The 18,718-nt window shown below is 39.4% G+C and overlaps 1 protein-coding gene across 2 annotated transcripts in view; it reads left to right on the top strand.

The window, feature by feature from the left end:
• SLC71A2 (solute carrier family 71 member 2) overlaps window positions 1-18,718 on the top strand; it is a 115,899-nt gene that overhangs the window by 42,988 nt on the left and 54,193 nt on the right. For both annotated transcript variants that reach the window (XM_019633043.1, XM_019633042.1), the window contains one exon: window positions 6,145-6,207. In XM_019633043.1, coding sequence (XP_019488588.1) covers window positions 6,145-6,207 — 63 coding nt within the window. The remainder of the gene's footprint in view (window positions 1-6,144; window positions 6,208-18,718) is intronic.

Genomic DNA, 18,718 nt, shown 5'->3' with positions numbered 1-18,718 from the left:
TCCTCCACAACTAGACTGAAGAACAAAAGGACAGCAACTTGTCTGTTCCCCTTCCCAAATTCTCCAACGCTGTTCCCCTCCACCAATTCCCCAATAAAATCTTTTTAAAAAAGAGAGTCAAGATGGCAAAGTAGATAAACACTGTGCTTTCCTCATCCAGTGAACACATCAAAATTACAACTAAAATATAGAACAGTCAACCTGGAGAACCATTGAAGTCTAGCTGAACAGAAGTTTTATAACTAAGGATATAAAGGAGAAACCATATGGAAACTGGTAGGAGAGGCTGAGGTGCAAAACAGGCTGGGCCTACACTCATGTGTGGTGGTTGAAAATTGAGAGATATCTCAGCCACAGAGGTTCCCCATGGAGTAGCGAGGCACCCCCGCTGCACACCAGGCTCTCTAGCTTGGACTGGTGCCGGGAAAAGGAGCCCCCACAATGAATGGCTGTGAAAAATAGTGGGGATTACAACTGTTTGCGTGGGATGGAAAGCTGCAGGAAACGCAGATGTCTCCTTAAAGGGCCCAACAGACACTCCCTCTGGGCTCTGGCAGAGGGACCGTGACTTGTGGGGGAGGGGCATTAGAGTCATGGAGAGAGGCTGAGTTGTGTAACTTTGGGGTGAGGACTGGAGGGACAGTCATCATTTTCCCTGTGTGGGGCCTTGCTCCTGTGCAGCCAGCAGGCAGCTACCATCTTTTCTTTGTTGAGCCTGCCCCCCACAGGCCAAATCTGAATCGAATTGGCCTGGTGAACTCTGCTGCTCCCCCACTGCTGACTCACTGAGGGACTAAACCTTACAGGAGCCGGCAGGTGGCAGGAGGCCTTGGAGTGTCCTGGCTTTTTATGCAGCTACCCCAGACCCAGTACTAGTGGCAGCCATCCTCGGTCCACAGTGTGGCCTCTCCTACATACCTCCAGGTACAGCACAGGCAGTGACCAACTGTGGATTGTTTTTAGCTCCTACCAAGGAGTCCCAGGCTGGTCACAGGCAGTGGCTGACCTAGCCCTGCACTGGGGCCCCTCCCAAGACACCCCAGAACCAACATACTTGGAGGTTGGCTTCAGATCACAGCAGAGTACCACCCCATTAGCCCCACAAGTGGCACACCCAAAGTGTGGTCTCAACAGGCACCAGAGCCTGCTGGGGTGAATTCCGCTAAGTGGGTAAGCCCCCTGCATAGCAGCTCATGAGCTGCCGATGTGGCCAAATCCCACAGCCAGTCAGACTGAGGGTCAGTACCACCCACTGACATGCTAACAGCAATCAAGGTTTAACTATAACAGGAGGGCACACACAACCCACACAGCGCACACACCTGGAACACCCAGCTGCGGTGACCAGGGAGATTGTGCCATTGGAACCCACAGGGCACCTACTACATGAGGTTACCTGGCAAGATTGGGAAACATAGCAGATCTACCTAATACACAGAAACAAACACAGAGAGGCAGCCAAATTGAGGAAACAAAGAAATATGTCTCATGTGAAAGAACAGGAGAAAACTCCAGAAAAAGAACTAAAAATGGAGGCAAGTGACATACCAGATACAGAGTTCAACTCAGTGGTTAAGGCCAACCCGGGTGGCTCAGTTAGTTAGAGCACGAGCTCTGAGCAACAGGGTTGCTGGTTCGATTTCCACATGGGCCAGTGAGCTGCGCCCAAGCTGAGCTGCCAATGGGTGGCCTGATGGCTCAGCTGGTGAGAGCGTGTGCTCTTAACAAGGTTGTTGGTTTGACTCCCGCATGGGATGGCGGGCTGCACTTCTCCCTTCCCCCTCTGCAACTAGATTGAAAGCGGAGACTGGACTTGGAGCTGAGCTAGCACCCTGCACAACTAAGATTCAAGGACAACAGCTTGACTTGGAGCTGATGGGTCCTCGAAAAATACAATGCTCCTCTTCCCCAATTCCCCAACACTGTTACCTACCTTAATTCCCCAATAAAAATCTTAAAAATAAATAAATAAATAAAAAGTGGTTAAAAGATTGCTCAAGGAACATAGTGAGAACTACAACAAAGAGATAGCAAGCATAAAAAATGACATGGAAACTACAATAAAGAGCTAGTCTGAAGTCAAGACAATAACTGAAATAAAGAATGCATTAGAAGGAATCACCAGCAAACCAGATGAAGCAGAAGATCGAATCAGTGATTTGGAAGACAAGGTAGCAAGAAAACACCCAATTGGAACAGAAAAAAGAACCCCCAAAAATGAGGATACTTTTAGAGACCTCTGGGTCAACATTAAGCATACCAATATTTGCATTATAGGGGTACCAGAGGAGAAGAGAGAAGGTAAGTATTGAAAACCTATTTGAAAAAATGTGACGGAAAACTTTCCTAACCTGACCGAGGAAATAGACATACAAGCTCAGGAAGTGCAGAGTCCTAAAAAAGATGAACCTAAAGAGGCCCATATCAAGACACATCATAATTAAAATGCCAAAGAGAGACTCTTAAAAGCAGCAAGAGAAAAGCAGTTATCTACAAGGGAGTTCCCATGAGACTGTCAGCTGATTTCTGAACAGAAATTTTGCAGACCAGAAGGGATTGGCAGAAAATATTCCAAGTGATGAAAAGCAAGGATCTATAACTAAGATTACTCTACCCAGCAAGGCTATAATTTAAAATTGAAGGACAGATAAAGAGCTTCCTAGACAAGAAAAAGTTAACCACCCTGGCGGTAATCCCGAATGTGGCTCGGGGTTAATTTTCACTGCCAAAAGCGGTAACCCCGAGCCACACTCGGGATTACACTGCAGTGTCGCAGAGAAGTCCCTTACCTGCTCCCTGCGAGAACGCCGGCCGATGACAAATTACAGTGTTTTTTACTTGATTACATTATTGAATAAAATTATATTATTTTTATAATTATTATATTATAATTTATGATTTTGTGTTTCAAACTTTATCATACCTGGGATGCCTACTAGACTCTTGTTTGGACAGATTTAAGTGAGTAATTCCTAAGAATTACAGGCCTACAATATAAAACAACAAATTTCCATGCAAAACAATGTACCGCTTTGGGTACAAAATTACTGACATAATCAGACCGCCAGGGAGGTTAAAGGAGTTCATCACCACAAAACCAGTATTACAAGGAATCTTAGAGGGTCTTTAAGACAAAAAATGTAAATAATAAAATGGCAATAACTATACAGCTATCAATAATTACTTTAAATGTAAATGGGTTAATTGTTTCATTCAAACACATTTTGCTGTAATAAAATTTCTTTTTATTTAAACATTCACTCTATTTTTTTTTAATCACACCTCATATGTACTCGCACAATGGAACATTGCTCAGCCAGAGAAGGAAATAGTTTCTTGACATCTGTGACGGCATGGATGGACCTGGAGGGTATTGTGCGGAGTGGAGTATGTCAGAGAAACACATGCAATGCAATTTCACTTACATGTGGAATCTAAAAATCAAAATAAATAAAACAGAAACAAACTCATAGATACAGAGAATATTTTGATGGTTGCCATATGAGAGGGGGGTTTAAGGAGTGGGTGAAAAGGGGAAGGTATCAAGAAGTACAAATTGGTTGTTACAAAGTATTCATGGGGATGAAGGTTATAGCATAAGGAATATAGTCAATAATATTGTAATAACTTTATAGTGTCAGATGGGTACTAGATTCGGGGTGATAGATGGGAGGGGGGTTGGGGGACGGTGAAAAAATGAAGGGATTAAAAAGTACAAATTGGTAGTTATAAAATAGTCATGGGGATGTAAAGTATATGGAATGTAATCAATAATATGGTAATAACTATATGGTAACAAGTGTGTACTACACTAGAGAGCGAAATCACTTCTTAAATTATACAAATGTCTAACCTCTATGCTGTATTAATATAAAGTAATGTTGAATGTCAACTATAATTGAAATAGTAAAAAGGGAGGAAGGTGAAGGACAAGAAGTGGTTCAAATTTCTGGGTATAAAACAAATAGGTCATGGGGATGTAACATACAGCATGGGGAATGCAGTCAATAATGTGATAGTGTGAGATGGTGTCAGGTGGTTGCTGGACTTATCATAGTGATCACTTCTTCAGGTAAATAAATGTTGAGCAACTATGGTGTACACCTGAAAATGATATATGTTAGCTATATTTTGAAATAAAAATCTTTAAAAATTTTAATTTGAAAAATGTCTCTATTTTCTGCAAAAGTGAATGAGATTGCTGATATGTTTTCTTTAAATGTTTGGAAAAATTCACTGGGGCTGAAGTTTTTCATTTTTGTGCTGATTTTTAATAACATTTAAATTTTTTAAATGAGATGTGACTAGATTTTCTTCTAGTGTCTGTTTTATGTTTTTCAAGGAGTTTCTTCACTAAATGTATAAGTTTATTGGCATAAAGTTGGTCATAGTAATTTTTTTAATTTAGGTATAATTGACATAAAACATTTGGATATAGAGCATAATGATTTTGATATCTTTTATATTGTGAAATGATCACCTCTGTAGATCTAATTAACATACATTGTCATACATAGTTACAAAAATATTTTTTCTTGTGATGAGAACTTGCATCTACTCTCTTAGCAGCTTTCAAATATGAAATACAGTATTATTAACTATAGTCACCATGCTTTCCATTACATCTCTGTGACTTACTTATTTTATGACTGGAAGTTTGTAACTTTTGTAGCATCACTGTTCATTTATATTTCCCATTTTCTTTGCTGTTTATTTTATTTTGACTTCTGGACCTTACATTTTCTTTTGGAAAAAGTATTATCTTCCTTTTTCCAAAAGTATCTTTTTTTATATTTCATTAGTTGGAGTCTGTAAGTTAGTAAACTAGTTTTTGCTAGGTCAAAAAAAATGTATATATTTGCCTTTGTCCTCAAAGGACATTTTAACTGAGTATAGAATTTCATGTTGGTATTTGTTTTGTTTTCTCATTACATAGGTTATAGGATAGCATGCCCCTTGTCTGAGTTCCATTGTTACTGTTACTAAACTTAAGTTAGACTGTTGTTCCTTTGAAAGCAATCTGTGTATTTTTTCTGGCTGCTTTTTAAATTTTTTCTTTGATTTTCTGCAGTTTTAATTTGATTGTGAGTGTGAATTTCTTTTTACACTGCTTAGAATTTGTTAGGCTACTTTAATTTCTGAATTCATGTATATCATTGGTTCTAGTACATTTTCAGCCATTGGCTCCTAAAACAATTTCTTTTGGATCTTCTTTGTCTTTTAGCTTTCTCTTTTATATTCTTTCTTTTTGTCTCTCCATGCTGCATTCCTGATAACTTCTTTTGACCTAATTTTGGGTTCAGTAATTCTCTCTTCAGCTCTGTCTAATCTTTTTAAACATATCCTTGAGTTCCTAATTTAAGTTAATACATTTTTCCCGTTTTGGATTTTTTTTTAATCGACTGTGTTCTTTTTTACAGTTTCTAGTTCAAGTTTCAAGCTTGTTTTCTATATTTTGGATCATAGTAAGCATATTCATTTTAAAGTCTGTGTTGGGTAATTCCAAAATGTGAAGTCTTTGAGAGTACATGGTTTTGTTCATTGCTATTTTTGCCTATTTCCTTTTGTATCTGGTTAATCTGATTATGTGCTGGTCATTATATTTGGAAAAAATGTATATATGCATGGTTGATTTGAAGCCTAGATGATAGCCTTTTCATCAGTGCTTTAGATTTTTTTCTTTTAGACATCTGGATGTGCTACAAGTGTGGAATCACTATAAACCAAATTTAAGGCTTAACGTTTCCTGGACTACACTAGGTGGCGTAAAACTGGACTGCAGGTCCATACCTGGGTTTGTATAACCCTTGTGGACCTGCTTAAAATTGTTGGTGGTTGAGTGGGTAGCTAATTAACAATTTATTTTTACTGCAAATACTTTTGCAGCAAAAGCAACTGAGAGCTGGGATTATCTCTTTAGGTTCTTGCCTTATTTAGATTTATGCCTTACTATCTTGTTATCTTTTCATACTTTTAGGATATTTTTCATATTTCATTGATATTTTTTGAATATATCAAAAAAAATGAAGATTTTTTCATTGCAGGGTTCCATCTTATTTATCTAGCCTGCCATTAACAGAGGCAGAAATCTTTCCCTTTAATTTGCTTTTGAATTTGTCTTGAGATTTGTTTGCTTTTTTGTAGGTTCTACGTGAAACATTTCCTCATCACACATTCCTCATGAATGGTCTCATTCAAGGTGTAAAGGTAAGAACAATTTTTGTATGGTTCATTGTGAATGAAGCCAAGAATCCTTAGTAGTTTAACTCTGGGACTTTAAATGGGATTTAGAAAAACAATTACTATTTGTTCTAGAGACCCAACTCTACAAATTTTTAGCTGGATTATCAAAGTCAAAATAAAATACAACCCAAATCCATAAGGCATAAAATTATTTACTGGTAAAAGCAGTACTTTGTTTTTATTAACATGTGGGCAGCAATTTCTAAAGGCTTTAATTTTGATAACATTTTTTTTAAAAGAAATTTTATTGGACAACAGTGTGGTTTTTTTCAGGACCCATCAGCTCCAAGTCAAGTAGTTGTTTCAGTCTAGTTGTGGGGGGCGTTTTTCCAGGACCCATCAACTCCAAGTCAAGTAGTTGTCTTCTATCTAGTTGTAGAGGATGCAGCTCCTTGGCCCATGTGGGAATTGAACCGGTAACCTTGGTGTTATGAGCCTGTGCTCCAACCGCCTGAGCTAACCAGCTGCCCCAATTTTTTTAACTTGTAATTGTTCCACCTGTCAACAGATAAAAATGAGCAAGTGTTACTGTCTTGTTTTGAGATATACTTTGAGATTGAGCAAGAAGGAAGCACTAAGATTTAGTTGGTTATATAGTCTTTTTGCCAGGCTGCTGGTGTAACTGCAACTTTCTGAGCTCTCAACCCCTTAACTCAGCGGTTCTCAACCTGTGGGTCGTGACCCCTTTGGGGGTCGAATGACCCTTTCACAGGGGTCACCTAAGACCATCAGAAAACAAAAAGATATTTACATTACGATTCATAACAGTAGCAAAATTACAGTTATAGAGTAGCAACGAAAATAATTCTATGGTTGGGGGTCACCACAACATGAGGAACTGTATTAAGGGGTCGCGGCATTAGGAAGGTTGAAAACCGCTGCCTTAACTTAATTAACCTTAATTTATTGTTTAATTTAATGTGATATTTATAAAAAAAAATACATTTTTGAAATTTAATGTTAAATACAGTGTTATGTTCCAGTCCCACTTTATCGTAAAGCGTACAGGTATAGCGTCTAATTTGCCCTGACCAGCTTAGATAATACCAATCTCTACATAATTATGTTCTAATAATTTTCTGAATTGAATTCACAGCTTTGAGCAGCATAATTGTAATGAACATTATTCTTTGCCTATTTTCAAAAAAATTTAGAATGCTTACAATAATATAAGTAAAACAAGGCCATTTAAATTAAAGGTGAAACGAGAAGTTTTTAATACTCATTGAAAGCAAGAGGAATATTATCAAGAATCTGGCATGTTTTAGGCACTAGTTTATGAACACTGTAAATAAAAAGAAAAACTAAACACATGAGAGTAAGCATTGATAAAAATATAACGTAAGGGCCGGCCGAGTGGCTTGTTGGTTAAGAGTTGGCTTGGGGCGTGAGCTCTGAACAGCAGGGCCGCCAGTTCGGATCCCACATGGGCCAGTGACGCTGTGCCCTCTACAGCTAAAATGGTGAACAACATCTCAACTTGGAGCTGGGCTACTGTGAGTCGCCGGCAACAGCATAGGCTGCAGTAGGGCTGCAGTGGGTTGCCGTAAGCTATGTGAGTGGCCGGCAGCCGGCATGAGCTGCCATGAGCTGCTGTGAGTGGCCGTCTAATGGCCAGCGACCCATCAGCCTCAGCCGGGAAGAGCACAGTGGTCACAATACCAACATGGTCCAGTGAATCGACGTCCTCCACTACTAGACTGAAGAACAAAAGGACAGCAACTTGTCTGTTCTCCTTCCCTGATTCCCCAATGCTATTCCCTCCCCCAATTCCCCAATAAAATATTTTAAAATATATATTTTTTATACTATATACATATACATATATATGTATACATATACATATACATTTATATATATGTATACATATACATATACATTTATATATATATAAAACGTAAGATTATCCTTACAATAGATTCTTGGGAAAGTTATTCCATAGATCTTTTGTCTTGTAGACTAGCTTATAAAATATGTTTTAGTCTCATTCTGCAAAATAAAACCAATTAGGTCTACACCCTAAAGGCGAGCAGCATGCTACACTTTCACTTAGAGACATTTACAATGTTATTCTAAAAAAAGCATAAAACAGAAGGTTTTTGGATTGATTGAAGGGCTTGGACAGGACTTATTCTACTGCAATAACTGTTAAACTTCAACTTACTGAATTTTAACAAGGGCTTATATATTTAAATAATAGGTTATTGTTTCAGAGGTGGGGGTACAATGATAAAACTCTACAGCAAAGCATAGGTGTATTAAGATATCTTAATATCCATGTGAGCAGAGTGGAATGAATATGGCTTCAAATTGTTTTAGCTTTAGATCTCTGCTCTGCACCTTACTAACCATGTTACTTTAGTCTTTTTTATTTTTTTTATTATTTTTTTTTTTAAGATTTTTTTTTTATTGGGTAATTGGGGGGATGGGAACAGTGCTGGGTAATTAGGGGAAGGGGAACAGACAAGTTGCTGTCGTTTTGTTCTTCAATCTAGTTGTGGAGGACACTGCTTCACTGGCCCAAGTTGGCACCATCATTGCGCTCTTCCCAGGCGAGGCAGATCAGTCGCCGGCTTCTGGACGGCCGCTCACTGCGGCTGCTGGCCGCTCACGCTGGCTGCTGGCTACATACAGTAGCCCATGGCAACCCACTGCCACAGGGGCTGCAGCCTACACCGTTGCCGGCGACTCATGGCACCCCAGCTCCAGGTTGAGCTGTTGTTCAGCATCTTAGCTGCAGAGGGCAGTGTCACTGGCCCTCATATGTGGGATCCGAACCGGGGCCCTCTGGCATCCCAAGCGAGTTCTTAACCATCGCGCCACTCGGCCGGCCCCATGTTACTTTAGTCTTGTAATTTAACCTTCCTAACCTCAGTTTCATTATTCATATAGTGAGAAGGATAAAGGTCTTTATAATAGGGTAATTATGAGGATTAAGCGAGCTATATCTATAGCTATTAGCAAAGTACCTTCATATGCTAAATTCTCAGCATGTTGCAAAGAAAAATGTGTGAAAACCAAAAACTATTGGAAGGTAATCTTGGTGACTATTTTTCATACCAGTTTGGGGAAAGATTATTTTTTAGGGTAAGAATTCATAAAGGAAGAGATTGAGTCATTTACATAAATATTTTAACTTTGGTAAGTCAAAATCATCATCAAAATTAAAAAGACAAATGGCAAAGTAATACTTAGACATTTACACCCCTCACAAAGTGATAAACCCACCCTAGTCTATTCCTCTGACATCATATATAGCTGTTACAATACCATTGACTATGATCCCTATGCTGTACTTTACATCCCATGACACTATACATATACACACATATATGTGTGTATATATATATATATATACATATATTTGACATTCAATATATTATTCTACTTCAGCTTATCCACAGTAGCATCTTCTGAAGTGAGGGAGCTATGTGAGGTATGTTCTATAGCAACACTGCTCAAAGTGTGATCCACAGACAAAAATTGGTTATGATCTGTGTAATAGGTAAGAACAGAAATTGAGAACAAATGTTTACAAACCTTAATAACAATTTGACAGAATAACTATATAACCGTTGACTAATAAAAAGCATTTCTGGGGAAAAAAAGACAAATGACAAAATGTTTTTGCAACATCTATAGTAGAAGGAGCAATACCTAAAAGCATTCTCAGAGTAGAACATGGGAAAATGCCTGTATCCTGGAAGGGCAAAGAAGGATGTAAGCTGGCAGTCTAGAGAAGATGTCAGGGTAAAAATAAATTTATCACCAGTAAGCAGTGAATCTCAAATGAGATAATATTTTCATATACAGATTGGTTTAAAAGTTAAACTGACAAGAACTAGCTCAGTGTGTGTAAATTGGGCCCCCATATACTCTTGATAAGAGGATATAATATGGTATAGCTTTTCCAAAAGGCAGTATTTTAAGATCCTTAAAAATATTCACATTTTAACAAAGTAATTCCATTTCTAGATAATTGTTGTAATCAAACAGTTATTCAGAGATGTGGATAAAGGACTATTGGTAATAGTAAACATGGAAATAATTAAAATACCTTAAAATTAAAAGCATAAATATGTTGTGGTACAGCCATATGATGTAATTCAGACATATAAAGAACACATTTTTGAAGAACACTGTATAATGTATGCAACAAAAAGGATATAACACTATACGAGTTATAGTGTGGTTTTAGTTTTGTTTGGTCCAAAATACATGTATATAAGGGAGGAAGGTTTAAAAAGGAATCATCTGAAGTTTGAAAGTGTGTGGATTTATGGATGATTTTTAGTTTTCTTCTTTATATCTTTTGTTCATCTTTGTAGATTTTCTACAGTTAAGTTTTACTTTATAACTTTACTATTATGATGCGTGGAAGAGAAGGTTTAGATTTGGGGTATCAAGAAAGGATATAAGAGTAAAAATAGTTCTGTGAATTCTTCAGTTTTAGTTTTGGGTGTTTTGTTTCGTGTTTTGCAGTAACTTTATTGAAATATAATTTGCATACCATGCAAGTCCCCCATTTATGCAATCATCAGTACACAATCAACTTTAGAACATTTCATCACTCCCAGAAGAAATCCTGTACCCATTAGCAGTCACTCTTCATTTCCCCCGACCTTTTTGGCCTTAGTCAAGCACACATCTACTTTCTTCTCTATAAATTTACCTATTCTGGACATTTCATATAAATGGAATCATACTATATAATAGTCTTTTGTGACTGGCTTCTTTCACCTAAGTGAAATTGTTTTCAAGGTTCACCTGTGTTGTAGCACATATTAGTCCTTTATCCTTTTTATAGCAAAATACTATTCAATTGTATGGATAGACCACAGTTGATCCATTCATCAGTTAATGGACAGTTGGGTTGTTTCCACTTTTTGGCTACTGTGAATAATGCTGCTGTGAGCATTTGTGTATAGGTTTTCATATGGACATGTTTTCACTTCATCCTTGGTATATACCTTTGAGAACAATTGCTGGGTCATATGGTAACTTGATTTTTTTTTATTATGTTTTAAATCTTCCTTAACTCTGTTTCTGACAAGTAATATGTGTTTCTTATCTCCTAGACTTTTGAAAACTGAGTTCCTCAAGCCTTGGACAACAATTTCTTTTATCTCTACACTCACTTCCTTAATGATATTGTCAGACATACCACTTTCAACTCTCTAATAAATACCTTCTTAGACCTTTGCCCAGAACTCCAGACTTGTATATACAGTTGCCTGATTGACATCTCTATTTCTATGGCTGATAAGCATCTCAAAGTTAATATCTCCACAACTAAGCTCCTGATCTTCTGCTTTAGCCTGACCAACTCACAAGTCTTCCTCATTTCAATTACTGGCTGTGCCATCCTTGCTCAGACCAAATCCCTGGAGTTGGATTTGACTCCTTTCTCTTTCGCATCCCAAACCCAATGCATCAGCAAGTTCTGTGGTTCTACCTTCAAAATAGATCTATAATCAAAACACTACCTGGTCCCTTTTCAGTAGTGATCCTGATGAAATAGAAGCCAGCTTGTGGCTTTCTTCTTAACCAGTCTCATTTTTTCCTCTGGCAGCATCTCTGTTCTCTCCTCCAAGCCCTGTTGACCCTGCTTCAGCCACACTTCCTCAGCCTGTGCTTGCCTGAGGGCTTTGCATATACTGTTTTTCTACTTAGATTGCTTTTCCTCATATTGGCAAGCCTCACTCCCTAACCCTCAGCTTTCACCCAGATGTCATTTTTTAATGAAGCCTTCACTGACTACTGTTTTGAATAATGTGTCTCCTGTTCTCATCACTCCAGGTCCCCCTCCTCTACTTTGTTTTTCTCCAAAGCATTATCATCTCACCTATGACATGCTGTATATTTTGTTTTATTTTTATCCTGTTACTATGTATCCTCCTCATTCCTCCTCTTTTAGACTGGAACTTTCTTGAAGGCATGGATTTTTTGTCTGCTTTCTTCACTGCTATCCCTAGCACCTAGTATAATTTTGGGCACATGCTAGGCCTTCAGTAAATATTGTCAAATTTACATTTCTTTCCAGTCTTTTTCTGTGCATCCAGCATACATGGAGCTATAACTGTATCTTTTTTCTTATATCAGCAATCAATAATTATATCATAATTCCCCCTGGGTCCGGCCAAGTAGCGCATTGGTTAAGAGCTGGCTTGGGGCACCAGAAGGCCCCGGTTCAGATCCCGCGTGTGAGGGCCAGTGACACTGCCCTCTACAGCTAGGATGCTGAGCACCGGCTCAACCTGGAGCTGGGCAGCCATGAGTCGCCGGCGATGGCGTACGCTGCAGCGCCTGCTGCAGTGGATTGCCATGGGTTACCGTGTGTAGCCAACAGCCAGCATGAGTGGCCAGCAGCCACTGTGAGCGGCTGTCCAGAAGCTGGCGACTGATCTGCTTCACCCGCGAAGAGCGCAATGATGGTACAAACTTGGGCCAGTGAAGTTACATCCTCCACAACTAGACTGAAGAACAAAAATGACAGCGACTTGTCTGTTCCCCTTCCCCCAATTCCCCAGCACTGTTCCCATCCCTCAATTCCCCAATAAAAAAAAATCTTTAAAAAAAATAATAATAATTCTCCCCATGTAATTAAAAACTGTTTGAAATACAGGTAGCCCTCTCCTTGCACATTCTGCTGTGCACAAATTTCATTTACCATGGATAAATTAAAAAACACCATTACCCCCAACAACACAATTTAAATTTCTGTTAACCATGATATATCAACTCTGCATGACTGCATAAAGTACAAACTGCTGCTTGCTCCTCAGTCCACAAAACAACACAATTAACAGGTACACATCTTGATTACTGACCAGTCATGCATTTCAAAGTGTCGGTTACTGGTCACTGCTCATGCCTTAGTTCACGCAAGGGCAGCAAAGCATGTAGTTGTGTTGTCTCATGGTCTCCAGATAAACCTACATGACAGTTTACAAAAATGGATCATCAAAAAAGGGAATTGGCCAGCAAGGATGAAAGTGCAGTAAGAAATAAATAGTGATAAGCAGGAAGTGAGATTCACATATAACCTCAATGGAATTATAGAAGAAATAGCTGATTGAGGCATGTTGGAAAGACTAGGGTATGCAGCCATAAGAACTCAGTGAAGATCAACTTACCAGCATAAATGAGGAAAATCGTTGGGATGCAAAGGATGAAGATGTCACAGAGGAAGTGATGCCAGCAAAAAGCTTCACATTACAGGAACTTTCAGAGATGATATTTCACAACATTGAAAGGGGTAAAATAGTGAAAACTGATCCAGACTTAGAAAGGTGTATGACAGTTTGCCAATACATAGAAGATACTCACTGCACATCATACCTTATGACATGAAGAAGGCAAGCACTGTTCAGACGACTCTTGGTAAGTTTTTTACAAAGAAATAAAACACTTTAATTATTTTTTTAAATTAGTTTCATGTGTACAACACAGTGCAATACTTATACTTTTTACCCCTCAAAGTGACGACACCCCTCCCCCATTCCACCGCCCCACTCCCCCCCCACCTTGATATCATACATACCTATTACAATTCCATTTACTCCACTCCCACACTATACTCCACATCCCATGACTGTATATATTCAGTTATAGTTGACATACAATATTATACAACATCAGCTTCAGGTGTTGATATGATCCTATGATTTTTATTTTTCATTTTGTTAATGTGATGTATTACATTAATTGATTTGTGGACATTGAACCAACCTTGCCTACCAGGAATGAATCCCACTTGATCGTGATGTATGATCTTTTTAATGTGATGCTGAATTTGGTTTGCTAGTATTTTCTTGAGGATTTTTGCATCTATGTTCATTAGGGATATCGGCCTGTAGTTTTCTTTTTTGTGATATCTTTGTCTGATTTTGGGATCAGAGTAATAGTGGCCTCATAAAATGTGCTTGGGAGCCTTCCCTCCTTCTGTATCTTTTGAAATAGTTTGAGGAGAATAGGTATTAATTATTCTTTTTTGAATGTTTTGTAAAATTCACCTGTGAAGCCATCTGGTCCAGGACTTTTGTTTTTTGGAAGCTTGTTGATTGATTCAATTTCTTTGGTAGTAATTAGTCTGTTCAGAGTCTCTGTTTTTTCTTGGTTCAGACTTGGTAGATTGTATGCATCTAGAAATGTATCCATTTCTTCCAGATTGTTGAATTTGTTGGCATATAGTTGCTCGTAGTATTTTCTTAAAATTTTCTGTATTTCTGTGGTATCTGTTGTCACGTCTCCTCTTTCACTTCTGATTTTATTAATTTGGGTTCTCTCTTTTTCTTGGTGAGTCTGGCTAAGGTTTGTTGATTTTGTTTATCTTTACAGAAAAACCAGCTCTTGGTTTCATTGATCTTTTGTATTGTTTTTCTGGTCTCTAGTTCATTTATTTCTGCTCTGGTCTTTATCATTTCCTTCCTTGTACTCCCTTTGGGCTTGTTTTGCTGTTCTTTTTCCAGTTTCTTTAAGTGTAAAGATAGTCTGTTGATTTGAGATTGTTCTTGTTTCTTTAGGTAGGCCTGAATTGCTATGAATTTCCGTTTTAGGACTGCTTTTGCTGCATCTTATAGATTTTGGGTTGTTGTGCTTTCATTTTCATTTGTCTCAAGATAGGTTTTGATTTCTTCCTTGATCTCACTTTTGACCCACTCGCTATTTAGTAGCATGTTATTCAGCCTCGAAGTATTTGTGTGCTTTCCGGATTTCTTCTTATAATTGATTTCTAGTTTCATACCATTATGGTCAGAGAAGATGCTTCATATGATTTCAATCTTCTAAATTTATTGAGACTTGTTTTGTGGCCTAACATGTGGTCTGTCTTGGCAAATGTTCCATGTGCACTTGAGAAGAATGTATATTATGTTGCTTTGGGGTGAAATGCTCTAAAAATATCAATTAAATTCTGTGGTCTAAAGTGTCATTTAAGGCCACTGTTTCTGTGTTGATTTTCTGTCTGGAGGATCTGTCCATTGGTGACAACTGGGTGTTGAAGTCCCCTACTAATGATAGTGTTACAGTTGATCTCTGTCTTTATGTCTGTCAAAATCTGTTTTATATATTTAGGAGCTCCTATGGTGGGAGCATAGATGTTTACTAGGATTATGTCCTCTTGTTGAATCGATCCTTTTATTATTATGTAGTGCACCTCTTTGTCTTTTATTGTGGTCTTCATTTTAAAGTCTATTTTGTCCAAAGTAAGTATTGCTACTCCAGTTTTTTCTCATTTCCATTTGTGTGAAATATCTTATTCCATCCCTTTACTTTCAGTCTGTGTGTGTCTTTTGATCTGAGATGAGTCTCTTGTAAACAGCATATTCACGGGTACTGTTTTCTCAGCCACTCTATGTCTTTTAATTAGAGCATTTAGCCCATTCACATTTAAAGTGATTATTGATAGGTGCATATTAATTGCCATTTTGAAATTTGTATTTCTGGTCTTCCTTGGTTAGCTTGTTTTCTCCTTTCTTCTGTTTATAAAAAGCTCTTTTAGCATTTCCTGCAGTGCTGGCTTGGTAGTAATGAATTCCTTAAGCTTATTCTTTTCTGAGAAGCTCTTTATCTCCTTCAATTTTAAGTGATTGCCGTACTGGGTAGAGCAGTCTTGGTTGTAGGCCTTTATTTTGCACCACTTTGAATATTTCCTGCCACTCCCTTCTGGACTGCAGAGTTTCTGTAAAAAAGTCAGCTGTTAGTCTTATAGGAGTTCCTTTGTATGTAACCTGCTGTGTTTCTCTTGCTGCTTTTAGGAGTCTGTCTTTGTCTTTAACCGTTGCCATTTTAACTATGATTTGTCTTGGTGTGGACCTGTTTGGGTTCAGCTTGTTTTGTACTCTCTGCACTTCCTGGACTTGTATGTCGATTTCCTTCTCCAGGGAATGAAGTTTTCCTTCATTATTTCTTCAAATGTTATTTCTTCAGATCTTCCCAATCTTGCTCCTTCTCTTCTCCTTCTGATATCCCTATGATGCGAATGTTGTTGCACTTGATGTTGTCCCACAGGTCTCTTAAACTATTTTCATTGTTTTTTATTCTTTTTTCTTTTTGTTGTTCCAACTGGGTGATTTCTGCTATTTTGTCTTCTAAATCACTGAGCTGATCCTCTGCTTCATCAAATCTACTGGTGATTCCTTTGAGTGTGTTCTTCATTTCAGTTATTGTATTCTTTAGTTCTAACTGGTTGTTTTTTATGATTTATCCTTTTTTATGTCCTCACTAAGTTCCTTGAACATTCTTGTCATCAATGTTCTAAACTCTGTCTCTGAAATGTTGGATACCTCTGTTTCATTTAGTTGCATTTCTAGAGGTTTTACTTGAGACGTTTGTTTGTTTCTTCATTCTGGCTGTCACTTTGTGATTGGTTCAATGTATTAGATAAATCACCTATGCCTCTCAGTCGTTGCTGGGTACTCTTGTAGTATGTGTCCTTTATATTCGGATTGCACAGTCTCTGTATTGTCCTTTTCCATGTGTTCCAGAGGTGTCACTTTTGAAGTTGCTCTTTAATTGCTTTTGGCTTGTCAGAGGGTGGGATTGACCCTCAGACTGATTAGGTGGGAGAATTAGCTCTATTCACAGTGTATACGATGCTGTGTGGAGGTTGATCCCCTCAGAGGAGGCTTGGCTACTGGGTTCTTGTGCCTATGGAAAATGACTTTTGAGAGTGCCACTTGTAGGTTCTACCAGGTAGTACTCTTGTTTTGTCTAACACTGGCCTCTGGGTGTATTGGCTCTGGTGTCTCTTCGGTGGGGGTCCCACTCAGAGCTGTTTCAGACCTGCCTGTTCCCGGTCTGTAGCTACCTGGTAGGTGCCTAAAGGCTGTACACAGTTGGCTGCTGCCTGTGCTGGACCTGGGGTCATGTGAGGATGGTCTCTGTGTGAACTGAAGCTGGCCACCCCCTATATTGCTCCTGAGGCAGTTTAGGAAAAGGCCAGGTCCCCCTAGGCCTGTTGCCACCTGTCAGATGCTGGTAAAGCCCACCTATTGAAAGAGGCTCTTCAGGGGTGTGTCTGGCTATTTGACCCGGTGTTGAGGGTGCCTCTGCGATGTGGGACTAGCTTGGCAGGAGTTCAAGTGAGTTATGTGATGTGATTGGTAGTTTTTAAGACGTTAATGCAGATTCAGGTCTTACACCAATACCTGGCCTGTGACCCCCTTGAATAGCATCCCAAGGGCACTACAGCCAGCCTCCACCTCACACTCACAGATTCACGAAAGCTGCTCCCGAGAGGCTGTGGCGCAGGTTTGTGGTCACTGAACACCATGAAGATGACCACAGGGCTCTGCAGACCACCTTCTGTTGTGAAAAACCTTTTCCACAGTTTGTGGGGTAGGGCCAGTCACCCCAGCATCCCAATTGCCCCTGGCAGTTCAGCTGTAGGTGGGGGAGGTGGTGTTACAGGTGTGTGAATGCTGTGGTCAATAGTTTCTACAAATTCAGTGTAGTCTCAGCTCCTGGATCAGTGCTAGATCCACATCCACTTCGTAAAACAAAAACAAAGCAAGGCAAGCCAACAACACCAAAAAACAAATACACTCCCACAGAAACTGGATAAGCAATGATCAGACAGGAGAAACAAAAGTATATAAAAGAGACACAAACACAAACACAAAAATAGGAGAACAAGACAGAAAAACAGTGACCAAAGCAATATCCAGATAAACAAGTCTGAGAAACTATGACAAAAACAAAACAGATGAAAGAAGGAAAATGAACAAAAAGATGAAAGAGAAAGAAAAGAAAAAAAATAATAAAAAGAGGGGGAAGAAAAAAAAAAGGAAAAAAGAAATTAAAATAAAAAAGGCCCTCCGCCTGTTGTAATCTGCAGACCACTTGCTTAGCAATAGAGAGTCTCTGGGCAACTCAGCACTGGCTATGTTGGAGGGAAGAGCTCAGTGCGTCATGGACCGGCCTCCCTCTCAGCCTTGCAGTGAGCTTCCCGCAATTAGCTGCTGTGTGCTCTGGAACCGTGCTCACCACGAAAAATCCTCACAGGTTGTTGCGGGCTGTCTGCTGCTGCAAAAAACCCTCTGTGGCCTACGGAGCTGGGGGCCATGCACCAGGGGCTCAGGGTGCCCCGAGCAACACAGCTCTAGGTGGGTGGGGCAGGCCCCCAAGGCACCACGGGGTGTGGTCAGTAGCCCCCCACCAAGTCAGGGCAGCATGCAGTCCTGCACAGGCAACCAGCCCACACAAACGCGCCAGGAATGCCCCAGCTGGATCACACAGGTGCACAGCTCAAGGCCCAACACTCCCAGGAAAACTCCCAGTCTCAGCCTGTCCCAATCAGCCGCTCACAGATCAGGCCAAGCAGCTGGACAGCCAGTCACAAGCCTGGCAACTCTGCACATGCAGTGTGGAGAGTGGGAATCCAAGGCCGCATGCGCACACACGCACACACACACTATTGTGCCAATTCCAGCAGACCAGTGCAGTCCCAGACTTGACCCTCTGTGGGAGGGCC

The sequence above is a fragment of the Hipposideros armiger genome, unplaced genomic scaffold (assembly GCF_001890085.2).
Source record: "Hipposideros armiger isolate ML-2016 unplaced genomic scaffold, ASM189008v1 scaffold_1229, whole genome shotgun sequence".
Lineage (NCBI taxonomy): Eukaryota > Metazoa > Chordata > Mammalia > Chiroptera > Hipposideridae > Hipposideros > Hipposideros armiger.
The sequence above is the reverse complement of the archived record's forward strand: the minus strand, read 5'-3'. Positions and strand labels throughout refer to the sequence as shown.